This window comes from Asterias rubens, chromosome 21, assembly GCF_902459465.1.
Source record: "Asterias rubens chromosome 21, eAstRub1.3, whole genome shotgun sequence".
NCBI lineage: Eukaryota > Metazoa > Echinodermata > Asteroidea > Forcipulatida > Asteriidae > Asterias > Asterias rubens.
In genome coordinates, this window is record NC_047082.1 from 6799561 (window position 1) to 6825600 (window position 26040).

Below are 26040 nucleotides of genomic sequence, written 5' to 3' on the forward strand. Positions count from 1 at the left end.
TCCTTGCACTGCACGGATGTACGAACACAAGTTGACGATTTTAAAGAAGTATGAACATCAAATCTGAATTTTTATTGTCAGGCTGAAGAGGTAAATTCTCAGCTTTGATAACCAATTGAGTCAAAATGTTCACAGGTTTGTTATTTTATGCATATGTTGGGATATAACAAGTGAGAAGACTGGTCTTTGACAGTTTACCAAAGGTGTCCAGTGTCTTTAAGTACATGTACTCTGATCTCCTGAGAATTGAAATCTACTTTTTGAAATGATGAGACAAACTTACTGCAATCTGAGCTTAAGGTCTTGAAATGTCGGTCTCTTGGAAGGTTCATATGACCAGCATAACGTCATGACGCTGTACAAGGTAGGTGGACAGCCTGCTGGCATGGGTAATCTCTCACCATTCTCAATACGACCTATAACATCATTATTCTTCACACCTTGGAAGGGTTTCACACCATACATCAGAATCTCCCACATACACACCCCTGGAGAAAAAAAACACAACCATTATTGGTATCTACATTATTCAATGTGTTCTTACGTCAGCATCATTCATCGTGGACAACAAAAACTCATTATTGGTATCTATACTATTCTGTCTCTAACATAATTCAAGTGTTCTTACGTCAGCATCATTCATCGTGGACAACAAAAACTCATTATTGGTATCTATACTATTATGTCTCTAACAGCATTCAATATGTTCTTACGTCAGCATCATTCATTGTGGACAACAAAAACTCATTATTGGTATCTATACGTTTCTGTCTCTAACACATTCTATGTTCAATGTGTTCTTACGTCAACATCATTCATCGTGGACAACAAAAACTCATTATTGGTATTTATACTATTACGTCTCTAACATCGTTCAATGTGTTCTTACTCCAACATCTTTAAAGGTAGACAACAAAAACTCATTATTGGTATCCAGGGCTCAAATTTGGGGTAACATTTCACAAGACTGCAGGGCTTGTAGCTCTAAATTGTTGAATGACCAGAAATTTATTCACAGGATTGGAAATTATTTTACAAGACCAGAATCTTTGATGAAAAAGAACTTGTTTCAAAGTTTCATATGAAAACGGGTAATGTGTGAAAAGCACGAAGACAATAATAGGGTTTTTAAGACAATCCTGTTATTTTGAAAGGTTGTGCATCTTCAAGTTCTTATTGTGATTTGGTAAATGGGAAATTTTGGAAAGCTGGGTGGCAGGTCGATTTCTATTGTTTCTGACTGTGTGTGGAGAGTATGGAATGTATTGGGTATAGACCTCCTTATCAAAGACCAAGTGGTGGTTCCCAAAGAGCGACTGAAAAGGCTCATCAACATTTCAACATGTATGTCTCAGATGACAGCATTTTGAGTAATAAGGGCCATGTCACACAGGGCAATTTACAGTCAACTGGTTCCAGTTCCAAAGTAGTCCTGTAGCATGTACTGCAGTTGGTTGCCTCAAAGTTGCTTGTAAAGTTGTCTAGTGTGACAAGGCCCCAAAACTTCTATACTTTATTATAAAGACAAACATTAACCCTTTTAGTAATTTTGAAATGAGGTTGTTTTGGAATGATAAATCAGAAGGACCAAACATCAAATACTTACCAAACATCCACACGTCACTTGCTGATGTGAACCTCTTGAAATTGATAGACTCTGGAGCCATCCACTTGATAGGGAGCTTACCCTTAGAGGCTTTAGATTAACAGGGAGAAGACAGGTTACTAGACCAAGAACGGTTGATTCCATAGAGTTATATATAAGAACTAGAGGGCGCACTGGTGATGCTGCGTGTACAAACGCAACAAGACCGCAGGAGACACGCGCGACATTATGTAAAACGAATGTTGTATGCGCGTTGAATGAAGTAGGCCTACACATCACTGTGTGTATGATAAATACATGCTATGCAATGTTGTTTTTTCAACTAACCAAATCAACAAAAGCATAATAATAAAGAAGTTTTTCTTCCTACAAGTAGCTTAATTTACCTTCCGACCAAATTGAATTATGTCTCCACAGATTTTCTATTTAGGTACAACTTTATAAACTTCCAACAGCAACTTAGTTTGATAATTCAGATAATTCTAGACAGAGGATATGCCTTACCTTTGTAGTAAGAATGATCGTGAAGCAATCTGGACAAACCAAAATCCCCCAACTTCACGTTATCTTTGGCTACGATTAGTATGTTACGTGCAGCAATATCTCTGTACAAATGAAAGACAGTATGAAATTAATAATTAGTCTGTTTACCAGACTAAAGAATGGGCATCCTATTTCCTATGCAGTTTAAAGACACTGGACACTATTGGTAATTTTCAAAGACTAGTCTTCACAGTTGGTGTATCTCAACATATACATAAAATAACGAACCTGTGAAAATTTGAGCTCAATCGATAGTCAAAGTGTTATTGTGTGAACGAAACCAAATCATGCCCTTTAGAATTTGACTCGCACAAGTCTATTAAGTACACAAACTGCTCATTTCAGAGCCACTACAACTGTTACATTGAAAGAAAATACTATACTACAAAACTCTCTAGTTTGAACAATGTTTGGTATGATTTTCTAATGTAAAATTATTTTGAGATACACTTTGAGCTGTTGATAAGTATGCTCTGGTTTTCTGGACAGTGAAACAAAATATTTATTTGTTACATTGTTAGCTCTATTATATGGCTAAGACCAACACTACTAACCGTGAGTTCTCTTCTTTACTGCTATTTTTTTAGCACAATTTTACACACATAGTATACAAATCGACAACAGCAATCTTCTTATTGTGTGGGGGTATTTTAATGTCTTACCTATGTACAAATTTCTTACTCTCCAGATATGAGAGTGCAGTACTGAGTTGATAACAATATAACATAAGGTTGGATAGGCATAGCTCTGACAAATGCTCCTGAAGAAATGTCCGCATCTAAACATAAAATAAAAGTCATTTTATTCAACCATTTCAGACACAAAACATCTGAAACACAATAGCTTTGGGTTTTTTGTAACAAGCAATTGCATACAGTCATGCACAAGCTGGACCCAATCAGCCACTGAAAATATCATGTTTTTTTGGTTGTTTGAGACGATTCCTTACAAAATTTTGCTCAGGTGTCAAAAATTACTCAGCAATTGAGTTTCAATTAACAGCTTAGACAGCGTCTTATAAGGCTGGATTGCTGATGGTAGCTTGACCATTCTGCTTGTATACAATATTTATACACCAACATATCAACGGTCTGAAATCCAGGGTTACACAATAACCTCCGGAAAAGGGATATTACAAGGCATGTGTTCCAGCACCTGGTGTGTGTCTTTGTACAGGTCAAAGTGATACAAGACTTGTACATGGAAAAGTCCAGGTGAATATTTCTGTCAGCCACCCAGCTGCCAGCAAAAAAATTAAGGGAACGCTGATGTCGGAATAGAAACCGTCCACCATGAGTACAAACGAATTAGGCAAGTATACAAGTCACCCGACATAATGTGGTTAAAGGCACTGGGCACCTTTGGTAATGTCAAAGACCAGTATTCTCACTTCATGTATAAAAACATATGCATAAAATAAACAATCTGTGAAAGTTTGAACTCCATTGGTCATCAAAGTTACAAGAGAATAATGAAAGTAAAAAACACCATTGTTGCACAAATTTGTGTGCTTTCAGATGCATTAAAGGGCTTCAGGCCTTAAGTCTTCTGTCAGATTCAAATATTTGAGTAAGAAGTTACCTCTTTCTCAAAAACTACGTTTCAGAAGGAGTTGTTTCACACAATGTTTACACTGACAACAGCTCTCCATTGCTCGCTACCAAGTAAGCGTTTATGCTAATAACTATTTTGAGTAATTACCAATAGTGTCCAGTGCCTTAAGCTGAATAAGTAACATACCTCTCCAAATGGAGCCAGCTCCATGACAATCCATATAGGTGGTTCTGTACAGACTCCAATCAGCTTAATGATGTGTGGATGATCAAACTGCTTCATTATATCTGACAATTAATACCAAATTCATCGGTCAAATCACTCAAACTTGTTTTTAAATTCTTGCACTTAAAGAAATGTACTGGTACGAACACAAAGTATGTCAACAACCTTTTCTTGTACTCATACTGTACTAATTGAACTGTATTCAATTGCGCAGTTTAGGAGCAAATATTTGCTGCAAATCATTCCAGAAACATGTCATGATTATGCATGTTCACGATTTCAGTGGCAATCAATAGGTTTTGTAAGTGTAAAAAAGATCATTTTCGGTGTCTAAGGGATTAGTCAAAGTCAATTGCAGACAATAAGAACTCTTGGATAACTTTTTAAGACACATAACTTGGAAAGAAAACACCACATACATTTTATAGATATCAAATTTGCATCGGTGATAAAGACCACCCGAGTAATACATTATACCTGTGATTTCTTTTCACAGAACTAGAGTAGGTACTGAATATACAGTGCTAACTGGTGTAAGGGTCAAAACCAAAATTAATATACCACATACATTATAAGAATCATATGCATTGTGGTTCAACTATGTTGCTATCTGGAAGGAGCGATGGCCATTTTCTTTTACAGAAAACAGGAGTTTCATTAGAGACAACAGATTTGCTAGTAATAATATAAAAAATACTGTTCCATTCATTCATCATCATTTCAAGCTTAACCTTCAGGTTTCTTGTTTGTTTTAGATTCAAAGGGCCAAATTCCATAGAACTTTCCTAGCAGAAAATATTGCTTAACAATTTGCTGCTAAGCAGAAATCAACGGGATACCAGTCACAAATCGTCCATGTGACATGGTATGCTGGTTGGTAACCTTAGTCTAGTAAGCTTGGCATTGGTTGTACGAAGCTACATTTTGAGCTTAAGCAGCTCGATGAAATTTATTTTCAAATCTTACATGCTTCTTCCAGGAATTTCTCTCCGAGTGTTTCAGTGCTTTCCACTTTGCATGTTTTAATCGCAACTTCTATTGGGTTTCCCTCCTAGAAAAGTATAAACATATAAATACATTATTCATACCACTGATAGAGGTTTTACCAACAAAAATAACATACATAACATTATAGGCTAGAAAAATACAAAACAAATTAAAATCAGACAAACTGATTTAAGCAACCCTAGCTGAAAAGCCACTTGGACCAACATTGAAGATTTGGGGTGTGTCGTTACCGAGCGGTCTGGTCCATTGGAGACGAGTTCTGATGAGAGAATCAACGGAGTGAGGATTCAATTCCCAATCACGACACTCATGTCCTTGAACAAGGCACTTAACCATAAATGATTCTCTTAACCCAGGCGTATAAATGGGAACCCCGAGAGGTCTGAGATAGGATTGTGTTTGATTAACACCTTCTACGTGCAGCTATGTTGTATGCTCACCAACATGCCCAAGGATGAGAAAGTTAGAGGAATGGTCTAAGTATGCCCGATGAACAGGGATAATATTGTTGTAAAGGGCTTTGATCTAGCTACAAGGTTATGTGCACAGTATCACAATCGCATATTATTATTATTATTCAAGTTCAAATTAGAGTAGTGTATGGGATTGAGGACTGAACGAGATCACAATTGCATCTACAATGGGCAAGTTCAAGTAGCGGCCATACCATACTAGTCAATATTTCATGGTTACCTAAAGCATGCAATTCAACCTGGGTACCACGCAATGTCTCCCAATGGTCGACTTATAGTCCGTCGCTCGAACTTGACCAATAATGTACCTTTGTTAAACATGAGAGAAACATGGTGTTGTTTGAGTTCCTACCTCATCCTTAAAGGCACCTTTATGCACATCACCAAACTGTCCTTCTCCTATGGTAGAGATTAATGACACTTGATCCCTTGGTATCTCATAGTCTTTGGTTGCAGGTAAGGCATAATCATCATCCTCTATAATCTCTGCATAGTCATCAGAGAGGGCTGGGTAACAAATAGATAAGAAGGCACATATTAAATACTGTGGAAAGACAATTTCATGGTTCTGCTTACTGCCGAATTCTGCGCTTACAATCGCGATTCCCCGCTTGACGTGCTAGCGCCGAATTTCTGCGCTAGCCTTGTAAGCGTAGAATGCCTAGTAACGTGAAGTACGCACGCGCACAAGCCAAAATTCGCCTCTAACCCATGAAATATGCTTGCCGTAAGCACAGAATTCGCTGCTTCCGAAAGAGCCAATTCTGTGCTTACAGAAGCAGAGCCATGAAATTGGACTCTGATATCACACTTCATGGCTCATGAATTACGTCAGAGAGTGGTCTCTAGTCTACATGTAGGTCAATCACTGTCCATAATCACCTTTCACCTACATTCATACGCAGGCAACTGAAAGTGCAGCTGCCAAACGTCACCCCGGACCAATCAAACACATATATCCAATGAAATCACTGGTTCTGATAAGCCAGTACCAGTCTACAATGGGTGTATCTTTGTGCAACCTCATTCCCACCTTGCTCCCCCAGGCATTCTTTACTTGATCATACATGTAATCCTTGGAATTTAAGTTACCACTGTATGGTACATTTCAATAGCAGACTTTTGGGGACTCTAGGTGGCAGCAGACTTACCAGGTAAATCTATTGTACCCGGTAATGTGCACGTGCACAGAACTACGTAAACAATGGAACTTAACCTGGCAAGTCTGCTTCTACCTAGCGTTCAAATGTCTCCCATTAGGTCTGTGGATGATCTGTTCTTTGCCAATGACAGAGCATGGTACCCAGTTCTCAAGACGGACACCATTGTAAACTGGTAAAGATAAAGAACTGCCTTCCTTTAAGTTTCAACAAAAATGCTTAAATACCTGATTGCGTGATGTGTTTCCTTCTGCTAGTACTGACTTTAACTTCAGTGTAATTCTCAACACTGTCTTCACTTCTACAAAGAAAAGAAGAACAAAATACTAAAGTTTAAAAATAACATTCCAACGACTAGGATCAAGCTTTAAGTACAACACCCCTCTTAAAGAAATTAAAGTTGTGTAGCACAGGTTGTGCACAAACTTCCTGGCAACATCTAATGACAATAGCATCTGCCAGGAAACCTTGCGTAACACGCAGTGTTACTATTATTACATTATCTGGTAGTGAAACCAAGAAAACTCAAGCAAACAAAATCATTGTAGCTTGGGAGTCTGAGGAAACCTATTTACAAGGGTGCTTGCTATAATTCAAAACCACCATGGTAAACCTTGCGTTTTCTTTATTTTAAACTTGTATATAAAGAGGCGAAGTATCAGACTGAACAAGTCCAACCCAAAACACAAAGTGTAGTCTAGGGTCGTACAATGGTACAAACATGTACTCCATGTAAAGCCCCTTTCACATGAGAGAAATTTAGCACGGGTCCCTTGCTAAATTGTAGCATGGTTGTAACATTTTACAAAATGTACCTCGCGTAAAAGGACAACAATTTTGTCTACTGTCCAAGTTCTCTCGCAAAATTTTGTCAAACATTGATACAACCTATTTTACCACCATGCTATAATTAAGCGAGGGACCCCAGTTAAATTGCTGTCGTGTGAATAGCACTTAATACATTTTCAAAAAGGGTACATTTTCAAAAGAGAGCAACAAATGTTCTCTGGGGTCTATATACACATTATAAGTTTGTAGATCATAATAAATCCATTCAGTATATGGCCTACTTCTTGTGTTCCTTCACTGACGTTGCTATTTTGATCTCTGGTAATGTTGACACTGGTTCCGTCGTGACTGTTTGGCTCTTTTTTAATATTGAAATTGGTTCCGTCACAAATGGTGCAGTTTTCTTTTTAGTTAATACTGAAGCTGGTTCCGCCATGAATGTTACTGTTTTTCTCTTTGGTAATGTCAGAGCTGTTTCTGCTATGAATGGTGCAGTTTGGTTTTTTGCTAATGTTAATGCAAGTTCCGTCATGACTGTTGCAGTTTGGCTCTTTTTCAAAATCGAAATTGGTTCTGTCACAAATGTTACACTTTTCTTTTTAGTTAATACTGAAGCTGGGTCTGCCATGAATGTTACTGTTTTCTTCTTTGGTAATGTCGGAGCTGTTTCTGCTATGAATGGTGCAGTTTGGTTCTTTGCTAATATTAACGCTGGTTCCCTCCTGACTGTTGAAGTTTGACTCTTTTTCAAAATCGAAATTGGTTGTGTCACGAATGTTGCACTTTTCTTTTTAGTTAATACTGAAGCTGGTTCCGCCCTGAATGTTACTGTTTTCTTCTTTGGTAATGTCAGAGCTGTTCCTGCCACAACTGTTGCAGTTTGGTTCTTTGTTAATGCTAAATCTGATCCTGAGATCAATGTTGCAGATTTCATCAATGGTACATGTAAAGCTGGTTCGTCTGTTATTATTGCAGTCTGTTGAGACATTAATGCTGAATCTTGTTCTTTCGGTTCTTCGGATTCTAACGCGGTAGATTTCTTTCTCTTTAGCGAATCTTCACCTCCATCGTTGAGTAACATCACATCAAGTTCCACCACATCCACAAAGACCCAATCCATGCCGTGGTAAGCATCCTCCAAATCAAGATCAAGAACTTCCACAACGACCCAAGCCATTGTTTTTTTCAAAGCTCCACAGCAAGATTTTGTAGAAGAATCCTCTAATCTGAGAGCACTATCCCTCCAAGCTTCTACAGTATTTGCAGACAAATGAAAGCATTAATCAAGCCTAATATGGAGTCGCCAATAAGTTGATGTTTAAGTGAAGCTGGGCAAGTGCATAACATCTGTTTGCAATGGATGCAAGTAACTACATGTAACTGAAGGTAGAAGCATTGTAGGTTCGGTTTTGTACTAGTTTTTCAAGGTTTATGATCAAATTTTCTAAACAGACAGATCTAATGATTCATTTGTTCTGACCAATTCTTACCAACATTTCTAACACAACGTTCCTGACCAAGGTCATGAAGGTGTGGAGTCTGCCTCTAGCAGTATGAACCTGCAAAAGGACATGTATTTCCCATGTGGTTTAACCAAAGGATTTGCCCAATGTCAACAATTGGCCATGACTCAAGAGATGACACTGCTATTTACCACAAGGGCTTTCCCCGAGTTGTTACTTTGGAACGGTCATTCACACTCACGCATGGGAGCTGTGAGCAGTATGTCGGGTCTGTGTGATCTGTGTGGTTGTACACATACATTGCACGCCATGAACTATTTGATGGTAAATATAACTCATCATCATGTTTATTCACATAGTTGACTACCCAAGGCAAAGGATATGATCAAAAATTGTTTGGCATCACAGTGAGATGGCATGATTATTTACTACAAGGTTTTCCTGTACCTTTGATTTAGAAGCGCTCATTCACACAAACATCTATAGGGTCTGAGTGGTGCATGAATGACATCAACTACATGAATCATTGTTTGCACACATAGTTGATGACTCAAGGCAAAAAGGTATCACTCAAGTTCTCATAAAAACACAAAAATATTGAAGTCATTGATGATTTATAAAGCATTAATACTATAAAGGGAAAGCTCCTAGATATGGCCAATGACAAACAGCACAAAAAATCACAGGCTGTCAAAAGCATACATGTACATGTTGTACCTGTGGTCATTAAGGCAAAAACCGCTATTCTCAAATTGGTCTATTCAGCCACAGCTGACTCTGCTCAGCAACTACCAAGGCACACAACTAAATGGTCAATTCTCGACTGAAGAACCATTTCTCAGGATGATTGACAACAATATAAACTTGATCAGACTTTCGAGTTCTTGAGCAAGGAAAGAACAAAACACATGTAAAAAGTTTAGCAATATCCCATTGCTTACATTGATGGCATCCCCTGAACTTACAGGGTATTATGAGCCGACTTGTCAAAATGTACAGTTAACTAAGCCCTAAGGGAGAACAGAGAAGCAAATAGTGCATGGCCTAGAACAACAATGATGTATCCAAATTAAAACCAACTGGTTTAACAATCTCTTCCAAGCCTCCATGTTCCTCCTTTCTTTCTGGGAAACAGAAATGCTTAACTGTCCCGGCCGCAAATTTCTTTTGTTTTTACCACACGCTGGCCATCGCATACACGCGTAAGGTATGGGCGCTTTCCCGGATCCCTTCACTGTTGACCCTGTGGCCAGCGTGTGATACGGGGGAAAAAATTGCATCCCAGCCACATTTCAAATAGCAGGATGTTTTATATTACAGCCATCATTTCCTCTATAGGGAAGTACAGCACTGGTTTCCTGCTTCACCTAGTCAGAAGGGATTGGCTTACTGCATAAGCAACGTACAATACAATATAACGGGAACCGGCTATTAACAGAAATGACACCAACACTCATTTTGGTTTGATATTAACCCTTATTCTATTAATAGAAGTTCCTCATGTTACAGCTAACCTTGTCACATTCCCAGAGTGCTGCAACAATAATGATTACCGATTGTCATTATACCAGAAAGGAGTCATACTATAACTGTACTCAAACCTCTCCGAGACTAAACATTTGCCTAACTTACTCATTCTCAAGTGGAAGTGATGGTAGAGCCCTGTCCCCTTCTGTAAACAAAAACAAAAAAGTTATCATGATCAAGTAATCAGGTTAACAAAATTTAATCATGAAACTTTCTAAGCAATCATTGGGTATTTCTAAATAGCCTAGAAAGATAAGACATTCTGATTGGTCAAGAACCTTAGCTTTGCGAACCCCAACCAGAAACATGTTTGGGCTTTGGTTCACAAGTTCAGCTGTGTGGCAAAAAGGACGTACATGCACATGTAGCTGCTTCCACCACTTTACGTGAAAGGCTTTGTTTCATTAGATTGTATAAATTATGAAACTAATACAAATTTGTTTACATATCAATCCATGCTAAAAAAAAACAATCACTACATTGTTTTCTGATTGTGCCGCAAGGAAATTCACTTCTCTTCTGATATTCACATGAGGTTTTAACTGGGCATAGGATGTCACTTAACCATCCAATACATTATTAAAGAAAATTAAACTAAACACTGCCTTAATGTCATTGGTGTCAACACCGATAATGTTTCTAGTTCCACATCTGTTTTCGCACATTTCTCTGAAATTGTTTTGGACAATAAATTATACATCAGAAAGATTTTGTTTCTGATCATAAGCAAAACACATCACCAGTCTTAAACCAGCTTGAACTGGATTGTTAAATCACATCATACCGCAGTAGTTGTATCTCCATGGATACTTAATTTAAGCCAACCAATGAGAAGAATGCACTCAGGCTCTAGTTTTTACAAACTTGTCTTTGTATTGATATGTTTGCAATGAAAAATATTAGTAAATTTGCTCCCGAACACAAACACAAGTATAACAATATGAACAGGTGTTTTTTTAAAGGTACAACAGTAGATCATTTATCCTATAGCCATGACCGGGCCATATCAAGATTACAAAAACAGAACTTTTAATTCTTCTTACATGCCTTCCGCGTACAAACTTTTAAAGAAACTGCTTTCTAGTTAATGTAGCAGAATTGAAAACAAGAAAATTAAATGGAATCTCTGCTGAGAATGATAATTTAATCAATAACCATTTAAAATATTGAGTACAGATTACCCAATCAATGAAGGTCAGAAAATAGGCTTCAATATATCTGATGCAAAAAAGCATCAACATTGAACAGCAAATATTCTGAGCAAAAGCGAGTTTTTCTTAAAATTAATTTATTAAAGCAAACTGTCGTTGAAGATTTTGTGCAAGTTTGATCACAAATCATGAACATGCTTTTTGAAACTGCCAACTTGGTGATTGCTGTCCTTTAATCCATGCATCTTATTCGCTTTTATTCTTTATTAAAATAAGCAATTAATAAATTGCAAAAGGGAAAATAATTGGTGAAGAAAAAAGCACTCCTGCAAAATTTTTGTCTTTTATACATAGAAATGTTATCTCAGGAGCGCCTGACTGGAATTGATGATCTTGAAATAATTTTGGAAAGTGCAGAGTAAAAAGCAAGACCTCCAAGCTGATTAAACATGACTTCCATCCCTGATGACATGTAAGTCACAGCAAACACACATTTACATGTGTTGTATCAATTGGAGATGGGTAAGAGCCAACAGATATCACATCTGTCAAGTGCCTTTCAAACTAAAAGGTTTTTTCCACCAAGACTTGAGCCACCCACTGCAGGAAAATGGTTGGTACACGACTGGCATTTTAATGATCTAATAACTCAACATAACATAAGTTCATTTAACTTACAGTTGATCCAACAAACATTAACTTTGGCATTGTATATTTGAAGACGAAACATGTGAATAAGTATTTTCGTTTCAGAAACCAATTATGTACAATCCCTTTTTGATATATTTCATAAAAACTAAAGGATTGGAATGAGCACTTTTCTAAAAACTAATGATGTAAAAGAAAAGAGTACTCAAATTAGTATTTTTCTTCTACATGTAGCACCCTTTTTGTTTACTATCCCCAAGTGTTGTGAAAGTGTACTATGAGTAAAATATTGAGTTATGCAAGAGTAAATTGTATCATCAGTGTTTATGGAACCTATGTGAGTGCTTATGGAATGTATCAGGAGAGATTATGGAATGTAACAAGAGTGTTTATGGATTGTAACAGGAGTGTATTATGGAATGTAACGAGAGTGTTTATGAATGTAATAAGAGTGTATTATGGAATGTAACAAGAGTGTTTATGGAATGTAATAAGAGTGTATTATGGAATGTAACGAGAGTGTTTATGGAATGTAATAAGAGTGTATTATGGAATGTAATAGGTGTGTATTATGGAATGTAATAGGTGTGTATTATGGAATGTAATAGGTGTGTATTATGGAATGTAATAGGTGTGTATTATGGAATGTAACGAGAGTGTTTATGGATTGTAACAGGAGTGTATTATGGAATGTAACGAGAGTGTTTATGGAATGTAATAGGAGTGTATTATGGAATGTAACGAGAGTGTTTATGGAATGTAATAGGTGTGTATTATGGAATGTAACGAGAGTGTTTATGGAATGTAATAAGAGTGTATTATGGAATGTAACGAGAGTGTTTATGGATTGTAACAGGAGTGTTTATGAATGTAATAAGAGTGTATTATGGAATGTAACGAGAGTGTTTATGAATGTAATAGGAGTGTATTATGGAATGTAATAGGTGTGTATTATGGAATGTAATAGGTGTGTATTATGGAATGTAACGAGAGTGTTTATGGAATGTAATAAGAGTGTATTATGGAATGTAATAAGAGTGTTTATGGAATGTAATAAGAGTGTATTATGGAATGTAATAGGAGTGTATTATGGAATGTAACGAGAGTGTTTATGGAATGTAATAAGAGTGTATTATGGAATGTAATAGGTGTGTATTATGGAATGTAATAGGTGTGTATTATGGAATGTAATAGGTGTGTATTATGGAATGTAACGAGAGTGTTTATGGAATGTAATAAACGTGTATTATGGAATGTAATAGGTGTGTATTATGGAATGTAATAGGTGTGTATTATGGAATGTAATAGGTGTGTATTATGGAATGTAACGAGAGTGTTTATGGAATGTAATAAGAGTGTATTATGGAATGTAATAGGTGTGTATTATGGAATGTAATAGGTGTGTATTATGGAATGTAACGAGAGTGTTTATGGAATGTAATAGGAGTGTTTATGGAATGTAAAAAGAGTGTATTATGGAATGTAACGAGAGTGTTTATGGAATGTAATAAGAGTGTATTATGGAATGTAATAGGTGTGTATTATGGAATGTAATAGGTGTGTATTATGGAATGTAATAGGTGTGTATTATGGAATGTAACAAGAGTGTTTATGGAATGTAATAAGAGTGTATTATGGAATGTAATAGGTGTGTATTATGGAATGTAATAGGTGTGTATTATGGAATGTAATAGGTGTGTATTATGGAATGTAATAAGAGTGTATTATGGAATGTAACGAGAGTGTTTATGGATTGTAACAGGAGTGTTTATGAATGTAATAAGAGTGTATTATGGAATGTAACGAGAGTGTTTATGGAATGTAATAAGAGTGTATTATGGAATGTAACGAGAGTGTTTATGAATGTAACGAGTGTTTATGGAATGTAATAAGAGTGTATTATGGAATGTAACGAGAGTGTTTATGAATGTAACGAGAGTGTTTATGGAATGTAATAAGAGTTTATTATGGAATGTAACGAGAGTGTTTATGGATTGTAACAGGAGTGTTTATGAATGTAATAAGAGTGTATTATGGAATGTAACGAGAGTGTTTATGGAATGTAATAAGAGTGTATTATGGAATGTAACGAGAGTGTTTATGAATGTAACGAGAGTGTTTATGGAATGTAATAAGAGTGTATTATGGAATGTAACGAGAGTGTTTATGAATGTAACAGGAGTGTATTATGGAATGTAACTGGAGCATGCATTTATGATATGTAATGGGAGCATATAAGGAATGTAACAGGAGCTTTTATGGAATGTAACGGGAGTGTTTATGGAGTGTATAATATAGAATGTATCGTGAGTGTTTATGTTATGTAATGTGAGTGTTTATGGAATGTAACAAGAGTGTTTATGAAATGTAACTTGAGTGTTTATGGAAGCTATTGTGAGGATTTATGAAATGGAAATAGAGTGTTGATGTATTGTTTTGTTTATGGAATGTACATGTATCTTGACTATCTTGTGAATGTAACATGAATGATTTCAAGAGTTGATCAATCCGTGTCTTTATTCATCTTTATTCAAGTTCTGAAAACTTTTCACCAAGGCAGTCATAGACTAATTAACTGCTAACTCCTACTGAACAAAAGGCTCAAAAGGTTATCATTTAAATGCATTTTCCCCGATCGGTGCCTTGCCGTGTCTATACAAGTCAACCCGAATAAGTCTGAGTCATGCAAGTTACGCAAGTGTTGTTAAAGGAACACGTTGCCTTGGATCGGGCGAGTTGGTCTTTGAAAAGCGTTTGTAACCGTTTGTTATAAAACGCATATGGGTAGAAAGATGTTGTAAAAATAGAATATAATGATCCACACAAACATGCCTCGAAATTGCCTGGTTTTCCTTTTACCTTGTCGACTAACACGGTCGGCCATTTATGGGAGTCAAATTTTTGACTCCCATAAATGGCCGACCGTGTTAGTTCACACAGTAAAAGGAAAACCACGCAATTTCGAGGCAAATTTGTGTGAATCATTGTATTCTATTTTTAAAACATCCTTCTAACCATATGCATTTTATAAGACACGGTTACAAACGCTTTTTATAGACCAACTCGACCAATCCAAGGCAACGTGTTCCTTTAAGATCTTGTGAATTTTGGAGTAAACTGGATCTGAATGCGACATAATGGTAAAGGCTGCGACCTGCACGTACTTAGAATCACCGGCAACTTATAACACTGTTGGATCATGAGGTTTCATGACAAATCCTGCTTTAGAAGGTTTCTGTCAAAGTTACAGTCAATCATTGGTTAGTAAGATTACCAGACAACACCTTTTATAGGCAGCGATTAGTTTATGAAGCTGTGATTAGTAAGAAAATTAGTATAAAATAAATCACACATTCAGGATTGATTAATAGCAGTTACAATGGTATGTTATGCAGCATTCAACATGGTTAGTGTCAATTTATATGCCATAAACCTTCCAGTGAACAAAATAAATTAAGTTATATAATTTACAAAGAACACAAACCACTGAGAATGGAACTCCTTCAAACAGCACTTGTAAACACAATGTGTTACTATTTTGGGAGTAAGTTTATACCTTTTGTCTGCGTGTAATACATGTAACACACAAAGTGGTTTCAAGAGTGGCTGAGATGCAAGTACACCACATTAATTGGACTTCTAAAAACATGCACCAATACTGTCAAGCAACAGTTACCCCATTACAAAAATCTCATCTCTGAATTATACTTTGTGACTTTGTTGAGTTTGTAACAAATTTCAAAAAATTAAGTCACAAAATTCAATAAAACCAGAAAACAGAACAAGATTTTGGTTGTTAATGTCATGTAATTTTAACTGTGACATAGCCCAGTAGATAATGATACGATTTGCAATGTGTCAGTACTGATTGGTTTGAGACCTTATTCAAGCTGGACAACATTACAAATTGGCACAAACCCAATGGAAAGACCCAGGTCCTAAGTGTCCTATGCCTGTCTGTAACCATGAGGGTTCTTACAGTCCATGCCAAAAACTGTTTTATTATTGGTCATTACTTGAGCATTTTTATAAGTTTGCTCTAGCTTCTCTGGTATAAATTAATCGATCCTCAAGAACATGAACCATTTTTTCCCCTCGGTTATGCTTTGCTTCAAAATGCCAGTTTTACAATCAAATAACAAATTTCTGCAATTTGTATTAAAGAAAGATATGATTACACCACCATGGCCATTAGTATTGAAGTTGCCATTCGGCAGGCCTGATGCTTCAATGCCTCTGGTTATTGCCTTGGTGCCCCATGTACAATTTCCTTATAGAAGTGCTTTGGTGCCCTTGCCCTCTCAAGAAACGGCATCAGGCCAACATCAGTGACAAACAACCCTACACAAACTGAACATTGTATACTTTTTAAGGAGAAAGAAAATAGTGTTCAACCATCCAAGCACTAGGAAAAGTCAACAGCACTTCGCACTGATGACATCACTTTTGCTCCAAATACCGGATGTCAAACAAAATTTCTACCACTCACGTGATCACTGCATCAACGCAAGTAGATTGCACATGAGTAAACATAAATCATGACATTGGCTTAGACATGTATGAAAGCATTCCTCAGAGAAATATGACATGTATGAGATCCATATACATGTACTTGCATGACATCCAGTAAGCTTCTATTTCTAGCACAAAGCCTGGTTTATACTTCCTGCAAGTCCCGCAAAATTGAATGTGAAACCAATTTTGACGTCAGGAGCCCTGTTTTCGCTGCGAATGTTTCACAGGAGTCAAACACATTTCAATTCATGCCAATTTTTTGTTGCGAATGCGTGACACATTTGCAGGAAGTATGAACCTGGCTTTAGTGTGGAGTTCTATTGCCTGTGACTAGCTACATAACTACGTAGTGTTTGACTGTTTAAGTTACCTACACGTAACGTTAATAATCATTCCCCACCCATCTACTTTCTCTAACTAGAGACATCATTTTGATTGACAACTCTTATTAAGCTTAACTTTAAAAGGATGATACATTTGAATGTCTTACTTTCATACATATTCAATTTTTAAAAGTCAGTTTCAAAAAATTATTGTTACAAAAGCCATTTTGAAAGCGTCATCATAATGGCTGCTCAAATTTTAAAGAAGTAAAAACTCTTTAAACCCTATTATATAAAATGAGCCTATATACAGCACATTAGCAGTTTTTGTTTGTTTTTTATGCTATTTTGAAAGAATAACTTTGTATATCTAGTTTCTTTTATAGTGCAAAGTTAATAATTTGATACCAAAGTAGCATTGTGATACTAATGATATTGTTGTGTTAAGACCCAAGATTTCTGTTTTATGTTTCCTGCACTAAAGAAACACCGTGTATACGCAGTACTCATTTAGTTACTAAGTGAGGATCAGTGTACAATCCTGTTGATTTGTTACTAAGGTTAATTACTATCTACATGTACATTATGCCTGTATACCAAGATCTACAATGCTTATTATCTAGTTTACTAGCATTACTTAAAAACACTGAACACTATTGGTAATTGTCAAAGACCAGTCTTTTCACTTGCCAGTCTTCTCACTTGGTGTCTCTCAACATTTGCGTAAAATAACAAATCTGTGAAATTTTGAGCTTGATTGGTCATCAAATTTGCGAGATAATAATAAAAGAAAAAATACCCTTGTCACACGAAGTTGTGTGCTTTCAGGCTTGATTTCGAGACCTCAAAATCTAATCACGAGGTCTCAAAATCAAATTCGTGGAAAATTACTTCTTTCTCAAAAACTATGTTACATGTACTTCAGAGGGAGCCGTTTCTCACAATTTTTTATACTATTAACAGCTCCCCATTACTCATTACCAAGTAAGGTTTTATGCTAATTATTATTTTGAGTAATTACCAATAGTGTCCACTGTCTTTAATCAATGTTTATCAAACATGGGCCCACTTTCAAAAAGATATTTTTCATCTGTTCACTGGTTTGTTAAACAAATTACTGTGCTTCATACATGTATGGGCATAAAGGGACTTGTTTTTTATATGTTTTATATTATTTCATTCCCTCAAAATATTATTTCGCTCACCATCCCAATGTTATTTCGAGGGATTAAAATAACATTTTTGACAGAACAAAATACCAGTTTGAGGGGGGACAAAATACTACTTTGAGAGAACAAAATAATATTTCAAGGGAACTAAACATTTCGAGGGAACACTAGATTAGTTTGAGGGAACAGAACAATATTTTTGGGGCAACAAGAAGAAAAGAAGATTTTTCCCTTTACAGGTTCCATAATGGTGTTTATAAATACAAGATCATTTGGTTGCAAACACCATTCTGAAAGTGCTATACAATTCTGTACATTCAACAAATTATGATTGGTCAAATCAGAAAATGCAACCATGGTCACACCTATGCATTGAAAAAGGAGTTAATGAGCTGAAATGTATTGTAAGTAACACTCCGTAATGAACATTGAATTATAATGCTTTAAAAAAAATAAACATGAGTTACATGGCTTCAAGTGGAACCCTGGTCACAACATGTAACACAAATTGTAATACTTCTAAAAATGTAACAAATGTCCGACTAAAACTGCAACTTGAAGTCATGGGAAATATGAAATAAAGGTTGTTGGTAGTATGATGAATACCAGGTAGAATGGTGTTATGTCTTTAGACTATGTTAACTTGTAATACAAACCATACACAGGCAATGTACAATACATCTCACGCCAGTAACTTTTAGGAAACAAAAAGCAGCATCAACATGTTTTGCAGAAAATTTTGTGAATCCTACTTTATTGAAAGTAAACATGGAATGAATTGATTTTTTAACCACTTCAACATGGATTCCAGATGCTTAACAATTCCGTGGCCATGCTTCAGAATTGGATCTAATATAACAGAAAAGATTTGCCTTCCGTGTGTGTTATGACTTATTCAGAAAATCGTTTTATTTTTGCTAACAAAATAAGCATAAAAAGTCAGTACTAACCCTAAAGAAAATGCAATTGTACACAGCTACGATAAATTGTGTTCATACTTTTTTTTTTCTCTTCACCGATAACAATTGGTAAATACTCTTCTTCAAAATGTGTCTTGCAACCAACACAGGTTTATCCTTTGCATCAAATAAAACTTTAATTAATTATGTTTAACTCCAACACACAATTCAAATGTGGTCTAGTTCCTTGCATAGTCACACAATTGTTAAGGTGCTGTTAAGTTTTTACAATTGGGCCAGACTAGTTTTTAATCCAACCTATGTAAATGTGATCACATGCATTTATATTGAAGGCAAATTGCGACAACATGATTAAGAACTGGGAATAATTAACAAGATTAACAGTTTGAAGCCAGCATAATGGCCAGTGTGTGTCTTCAAAACTCATCCAAAATGGCCGACTTTGGGGTAAATATATTGGATATACTTACGCTGTGAGGACTGAGAAACAGAAACATCTCCTCTCCGTGAGGCAGCATTAAAAGCTAAGCAGCAGAGAAGGTTAAAGGTCATAGGTTAGTTACATAGGACAGGGGTTAGCATGTTGGAAGGGGAAAGGTTGGAAATTGGGAAAGGGGAGTTGTTTTAAAAAATAAATGGGAGAAAGAATTTTGTTTGGATGACAAGTGTGAATTTTAAAGGAATAACATTTCTAAATAATGTTGAAGTATTTACAGAGAGCAATAAAAAGACTTCCCTCAATGTATCTGAAAAACAGCTTAACTAACTGACTTCCCTCATGGTTTATATTAACACCATAGGTCCATATAACATCAAACCGTGTCTAAACTAACCCAATCATTTTTAAATCAGTCCACATTTTCCAAAAACAGCAACTTTAAGGGCAAGTTATTCCTTTGCCTTCCCCACCTTTCCCCCCCACCCCTCACACACAAGACAGTTTACCAATGGTAAATCAATGGTAAAACAATGATCCAGTAAGACTACATTCTTTGATCACAAGAATAGGTAAAACATTGGTTTATAAATATGGCATTTTAGTTCATTATCCGTGTTTTAGGTGCCTTGAGCGTTTTTTTCGTGGATTTTTGTGCTATATAAACCCTGTTTATTATTATTTTTTATTAATAAAGAGATACATAGAAAAACAAAATTTAAAATTTCACAAAAGAACCATGTTAACCTTTCCTTGAACTCTGGAAAATAATAACACCTACATCGATTCCAAATAATAACGAAGGCAATTCTACAAACAATAAGAAGACTTGTTGAAAGGAAGATGTCGTATATGAAGTATAGAACCCGACAGCAAAAAGCTTTTTCTTTGACCAGACTACCAAAACACCAGTACCATAAACCCTACACCGCCCAGCTTGTTTTTAAGGTTTCAACCTTGCCACACCATGTATCCATGCAAGCTTTCCGAAATCTAAACACCCCCCCCCTTCAAAAACATTCTGAGAAATATCTTATTTATATTTTTGATTTGTTTTTAGATGTGGTTCTGAAACCGATCCTCTTTGAATAAAAGGTATGCAGTGTCATAACCATGGTTAAACGTTTTGTCATTAAACTGCTTTGTTATTAGACGTCATCACTGATGATACTTCTTCAAAGTTTAGATGTCCCATTTTTGAGATAATCAGCATTGTTTTCTTGTGTGAAGGCCAGGTAGTTGTGAGCTGAAGTAAAGTATACTTTAATTCTCGAGTTCTTCAAAATAGTCTTCAATGATTCAGTGTTTAAGCTCTTTTTGAAACGTTCTTTGCTGCCAGACACCCACCTTTACATCAATACAAAGGATCATTATGGCAATGCTTGTGTTCAGCAGAATCATGTTTTGCTCATGCTGAGTCTGAATTGACTGGGGTCGGCTTTGGCTATATCAAAGCAAAGAAATGTTCTTAAACATTGCTGCTGAAGCCACTGTATGAATCGGCTAGGGCTATAACCGAAAGCGCTCAATTCAGACTCAATCTTTGCAGGTTTCCTTAATTGTGAAATAAATCAGCTTTAAAAAAAAAGTGGTTTGTCTTGCTGGTTACCGCCTGAAATAGCAACCAAATGCATGCAAGTATCTTGGTAGGCTGCTATTTGAATTTGACCCACAGCTTACTATCAAGAAATCTTCATTGATTCACCAACGGGCAATATACAGTGAACCCTAACTGGTAACACAAACCAAACAATATGCTTTATTTTCAAAATAAAATGCTATTAACTAGGAGTCTGTTTCCACAGAGTGAGAGAGAAGTTGCTTAGCACATAGTGCCACAAAGAAGAAGTTGCTTTAAGCACATATCGCCACAAAGAAGAAGCCCTGCCGTGCTTTTTGCTTCTGAAATAATCTCTAGGTTTGTAATTGACATGCTTTGTTTTAAATTTTGTATTTAAGAATGCAAGTCTTTGAAAATTATTCAGAAAAAATGCATCTCTTCCCTTCCTCGTTTGCCTTTCATTGATCAATATATCCTGCTCAGGAATCTGGAAAGTTCTTGGTTTGAATTCCATTCCATGCATTTGTGCAGTTAACAAAATCTCTAGCAACACAGGCAGTTTAAAGGAACACGTTGCCTTGGATCAGTCGAGTTGGTCTTTGAAAAGCGTTTGTAATAAAATGCATATGATTAGAAAGATATTTTAAAAGTACAATATTATGATCCACACAAGTATCACTCGAAATTGCGTGGTTTTCCTTTTACCTCGTCGACAAACACAGTCGGCCATTTATGGGAGTCAAATTTTTGACTCCCATAAGTGGCCGACCGTGTTGGTTCGCAAAGTAAAGGGAAAACCACGCAATTTCGAGGCAAATGTGTGTGGATCTTTGTATTCTACTTTTAAAACATCTTTCCAACCATTTGCATTTTATAACAACCGGTTACAAACGCTTTTCAAAGACCAACTCGACCGATCCAAGGCAACGTGTTCCTTTAACACCCCCCCCCCCTCTCACTCTGTGTAAGGCTGCTTAAAAGTAACTAAAACACATTGCATAAAACACAGTCTTGACAAGTTATGATCTATTCAATAATTGTAACAAAATTAAACTTGAAAACACACCATCTAAGTAGAAAATAAAATGTCAGCCAAATAATAAAGAACGGTGATTTTACTGAAGCAGTTGAACACAACAAGTTACTCTACTTCAACACATCTGCCGAACAAATACTGTGAAAGAAGTACATGTATTATCATCATTAATAAAGTGCCGATCAGATTATTAAGTAACAATGAAAGTTTCTTTCCTGAACTCCATGCTTCATTCCATTCACCCTGACTACCTATGAATACTACATAATCCATCCCAGTGTTTTGATTGACTCTGATGAACAATCAAACAACCCCATTCCTATCACAGGGCCTCCCACAACTCATGAGGTCTGGAAGGTAATCTAACCAACTCCAAATCCTCCTTGTTTAATCCAAGTGTAATGGATTTTGTACTGCAGAGCCAAACTACATGTACATGTAAGCATTCCTTTCCAATACAAAATCCAATCACTACCTCTATCATAATGAAGGCATCTTGTTTATTACACATTCAAATAATTGTAACCATGTTTTTGTTCGATTTGGTGGCTAAGGCTGTTGCTAGGAGTGTTGCTATGGGCACCTTATGCTTCAACACATGTTACCTTGGTGGAATAAGAGTTTGAATGTTGCTGATGAACACGGGGAACGTGACAAAGGTGCCATCATGATAGAGGTCCAGAACACTAAACCTACAACCCACTCTTACCCCCAGTGGTGTCTGTCATATAAAAACCAGGCTTGTAACCAAACCTTATGGCTGTAATAACATGAAAAACTTGATCTCATGCAAGCAATTTGTCAAAGGGAACAAGCTCTGTAGTGTTTATATTTGAAACATTTCCCGCACTGTAAAATATAACTTCTAATGCAGATGGCTACACATGCTGGTTAAAATTATACATGCAAAGTGTGTGGCATGCAAAGCGTACATATTTTTATGCAATGAATTTGAGACCAAGTGAAATGTTCATGCTTTGTCATGCAAAGTGGCTAGAAACACAAAAGGTGCTGATCACTGAAACACAGGCGTCCTTGCGTCAATAATGCGCACTGATATCGTATTGTCAGACAACTAAATATCCCCTCCGTGCACGTAGAGGCCCTCTGGTGGTACAACATGACCCATTGCTGGTTGTAAGGATAGTCTTGATCCCAAAATACCGTTATAATATGTCAATGAGATACTGGTTGGCCTAACTGGTCTACCAGTCTAAAATCTAGGTTCAAAGTGAAAAGAAGCGTTTGGTTGTAACATGTGCGTTTTTTTGTACATGTACATTCTTCAAACGAACATGATAGAATCATAACATTAAATGCGGAGAATTGCACACTAGTTTTATTCAGAGTGACATTTTCGTCATATTTAAGTCGAACTTGTATCTTCATTCACAAGTGGTTCAAAGTATAAACCAAAAACTTTATCAAAAATAAAAACCACCATAGGTTAAGGATCAGTGCAGAATCTCAGCAAGAGCTGGCTCTGGCTTAACTTGATTTGAACATGTGTGTTGTCTATATAAACTGGGCTTGAGGCCTTAGTAAGCCAAAGCCAAGACTAAATAGACATTTAGCAAGGAGCCCTAAAAACAATTGCACTATTAGGCATAGTACTGCTAGAGTATAATTTGTCTGCTCAATGAGTACTGAATATTTACCACTATTTGCCTCAAACGTCAAGCATAGAAACACAAGTATACCGCCCTCTACTGAATGTGCACGGAGCGGATAATGCGTCTGTCCTCCATAGCGAGTACTTACACGCAGTGTACTGAAGATAAGCCGTCTTATCCCTTGGAACCACAGAAAAGGCTAAGGCACACACATACATACAGAGGTTGATGTGGTACACAATCAGAATGGACAGAAGTACAAGATTACTACAGGCCTAGTCATACTATTTTCATTTCTTTACATTTAGCAATCAGGAAAGTAACCAGACCCAGAAAGGTAATTTTTTTACCAAGTCGGGAAAAAAGAAAGTAGCACAGGATTTGTTGTTTATTTTTAAATAGATTGTTGATGCTTAAGTCTGAAAGCAATCTTGTTATAAAGTTTTTATTGTGAACAATCATCTTGTGACACAGTCCCATCTGAAATTCTACTCTTTAATAAAAAAAGGTTTTAATAATTGTCATCAAATCAAGGCTGATTTTACAAGTCTAGTCTCTTGTGTGTATCACTAGTATTGGGAATCAGTATTCGTTAAAGGCACTGGACATGTTTGGTAGTTGTCAAAGACCAGTATTCTCACTTGGTGTATTCAAACATATATGCAAAAAAATGCACAATCTGTGAACATTTTGGCTCAATTGGTCATTGAAGTTGCAAGAAAATAATAAAAGAAAAAACACCCTCGCAGATGCCTGATAAAGTCTTTCTCAGATTCAAATACTTTTTAATGAGAAATTACTTTAGAGAGAGTCGTTTCTCACAGTGTTTTATACTATCAACAGCTCTTCCCTGCTCATTATGAAGTAAGTTTTCATGCTAATATATACTTTGAATATATACCAAACATGTCCAGTGTCTTTAATGTTATTATTGGCTATTATATTTGAATTTGATCTGACATAAACTTTGTAGTCAAATTGAAACAAATACTTGGGATAAAACTTTATTCCAAGAAAGCTTTCAGCTCAAAGCTTAACTGACTGGATTTGATGATTGCCAATCCAAGTGTAATGTTTTCAAGACACCATTAAACACAAATGCAGTAATGCTGAAACCAACCTCTACACTTAAACAGTTCCCAAGTTTCTTAAATCTTTCCTGTAGTCTATAGAGGACAAATTTAATTGGTCACCAATCTTTCCATTTTGGCCAGGATTTGCTGGGCACATACAGGTATGCAGGATTAACAGCAACATACAAGATAGAATTGTATGCATCTAAAATGTACGCATGCACTACTGTACATGAGCATATTGACCACGATTTGGGGCTATTCTGAAAAGCTAAGCTCGATAAGAAATAATGTAAAGAAAAAAGTATTGATTTCACAAACACTTTTGTCAAATGTAGTAAAAAAACTGCCCCCAAAAAGGTTTCTAACGTGTGTACATAAATGTATAATGTACTTGTAAAGTTTGCAATTAAATGATTGCATTGATCGTGCTTGAATTATAATCATTATCATGATTGTGTGAATGAGAAATGTAGTGGTTTCATCAAACAATGAAAAAAGCCAAAAATATGGAGCGATCATTGGCAGGTACATCTTTTTAATCCTTGAGAGACCAAGTGTTTCTGCGCAATAATTAATTTATAATCTAAACTGTGTTCTCACTTAACGGGACTGTGTGCAGTTTTTGGAACCCCTTGAATGTTTCAATCCTATATGAATGTACATAAATGCAATGTGTTTATTGAGGAACCCTCACAGAAAACTCATACGTCACCAAAATCAACTAAAGTTTTATCAAATATGATTTTGTTGTTACACTTTTTTCAAAATCAATCTAAATGTATTTTCCATGGACAACAAATAAAATTTTATTATAGGTTTAGACATTTGGATTTAAACAACAATTATTTGTTAGAACATTGTAACTAAACATGGAAATGGAATTTCTTACGTAGAGGAAGTCTTCATTTTACAACCTATAGTTTTAAACTTCTATTTTTAAAAACTCCAATGTTGGCGGAAAGTTGAATAGGTCTAAAAAAAAGACTTTTTGATTTCAACAAACTGCTTACAGTAGCTCTATTTTCTGGAAAACAACAGTGGCTTGTGCAGAATATGTGATCTTGCTTTCTTGTAAGTTACAAGAGTCTTTTTATGGAGGAGGGTTAGAGGGGTGTGTATTTTGTCCACCTACCTCAGGTTAAGAATGGCTTAATATTCAGTGTGCAAGTATTTAAAAAGTGAAAGTGATGTTATAAACGACACATTCACAGTGATATGCAGCAAGTTTACATGGGGTAAAATTT

The 26040-nt window shown here is 36.1% G+C and overlaps 1 protein-coding gene across 5 annotated transcripts in view; it reads right to left on the reverse strand.

The window, feature by feature from the left end:
- LOC117304499 (focal adhesion kinase 1-like) overlaps positions 1-26040 on the reverse strand; it is a 73443-nt gene that overhangs the window by 10371 nt on the left and 37032 nt on the right. For 3 of the 5 annotated variants that reach the window (XM_033788999.1, XM_033789001.1, XM_033788998.1), the window contains 11 exons: positions 23869-23919; positions 19545-19598; positions 10454-10493; positions 6797-6870; positions 5762-5916; positions 4895-4979; positions 3890-3990; positions 2812-2927; positions 2111-2211; positions 1607-1696; positions 284-488 (listed from right to left, as the gene is read on the reverse strand). In XM_033788999.1, the coding sequence (XP_033644890.1) occupies positions 284-488; positions 1607-1696; positions 2111-2211; positions 2812-2927; positions 3890-3990; positions 4895-4979; positions 5762-5916; positions 6797-6870; positions 10454-10493; positions 19545-19598; positions 23869-23919 (1072 nt within the window). The remainder of the gene's footprint in view (positions 1-283; positions 489-1606; positions 1697-2110; positions 2212-2811; positions 2928-3889; positions 3991-4894; positions 4980-5761; positions 5917-6796; positions 6871-10453; positions 10494-19544; positions 19599-23868; positions 23920-26040) is intronic. The other 2 variants (XM_033789002.1, XM_033789003.1) reach the window with 2 other exon arrangements.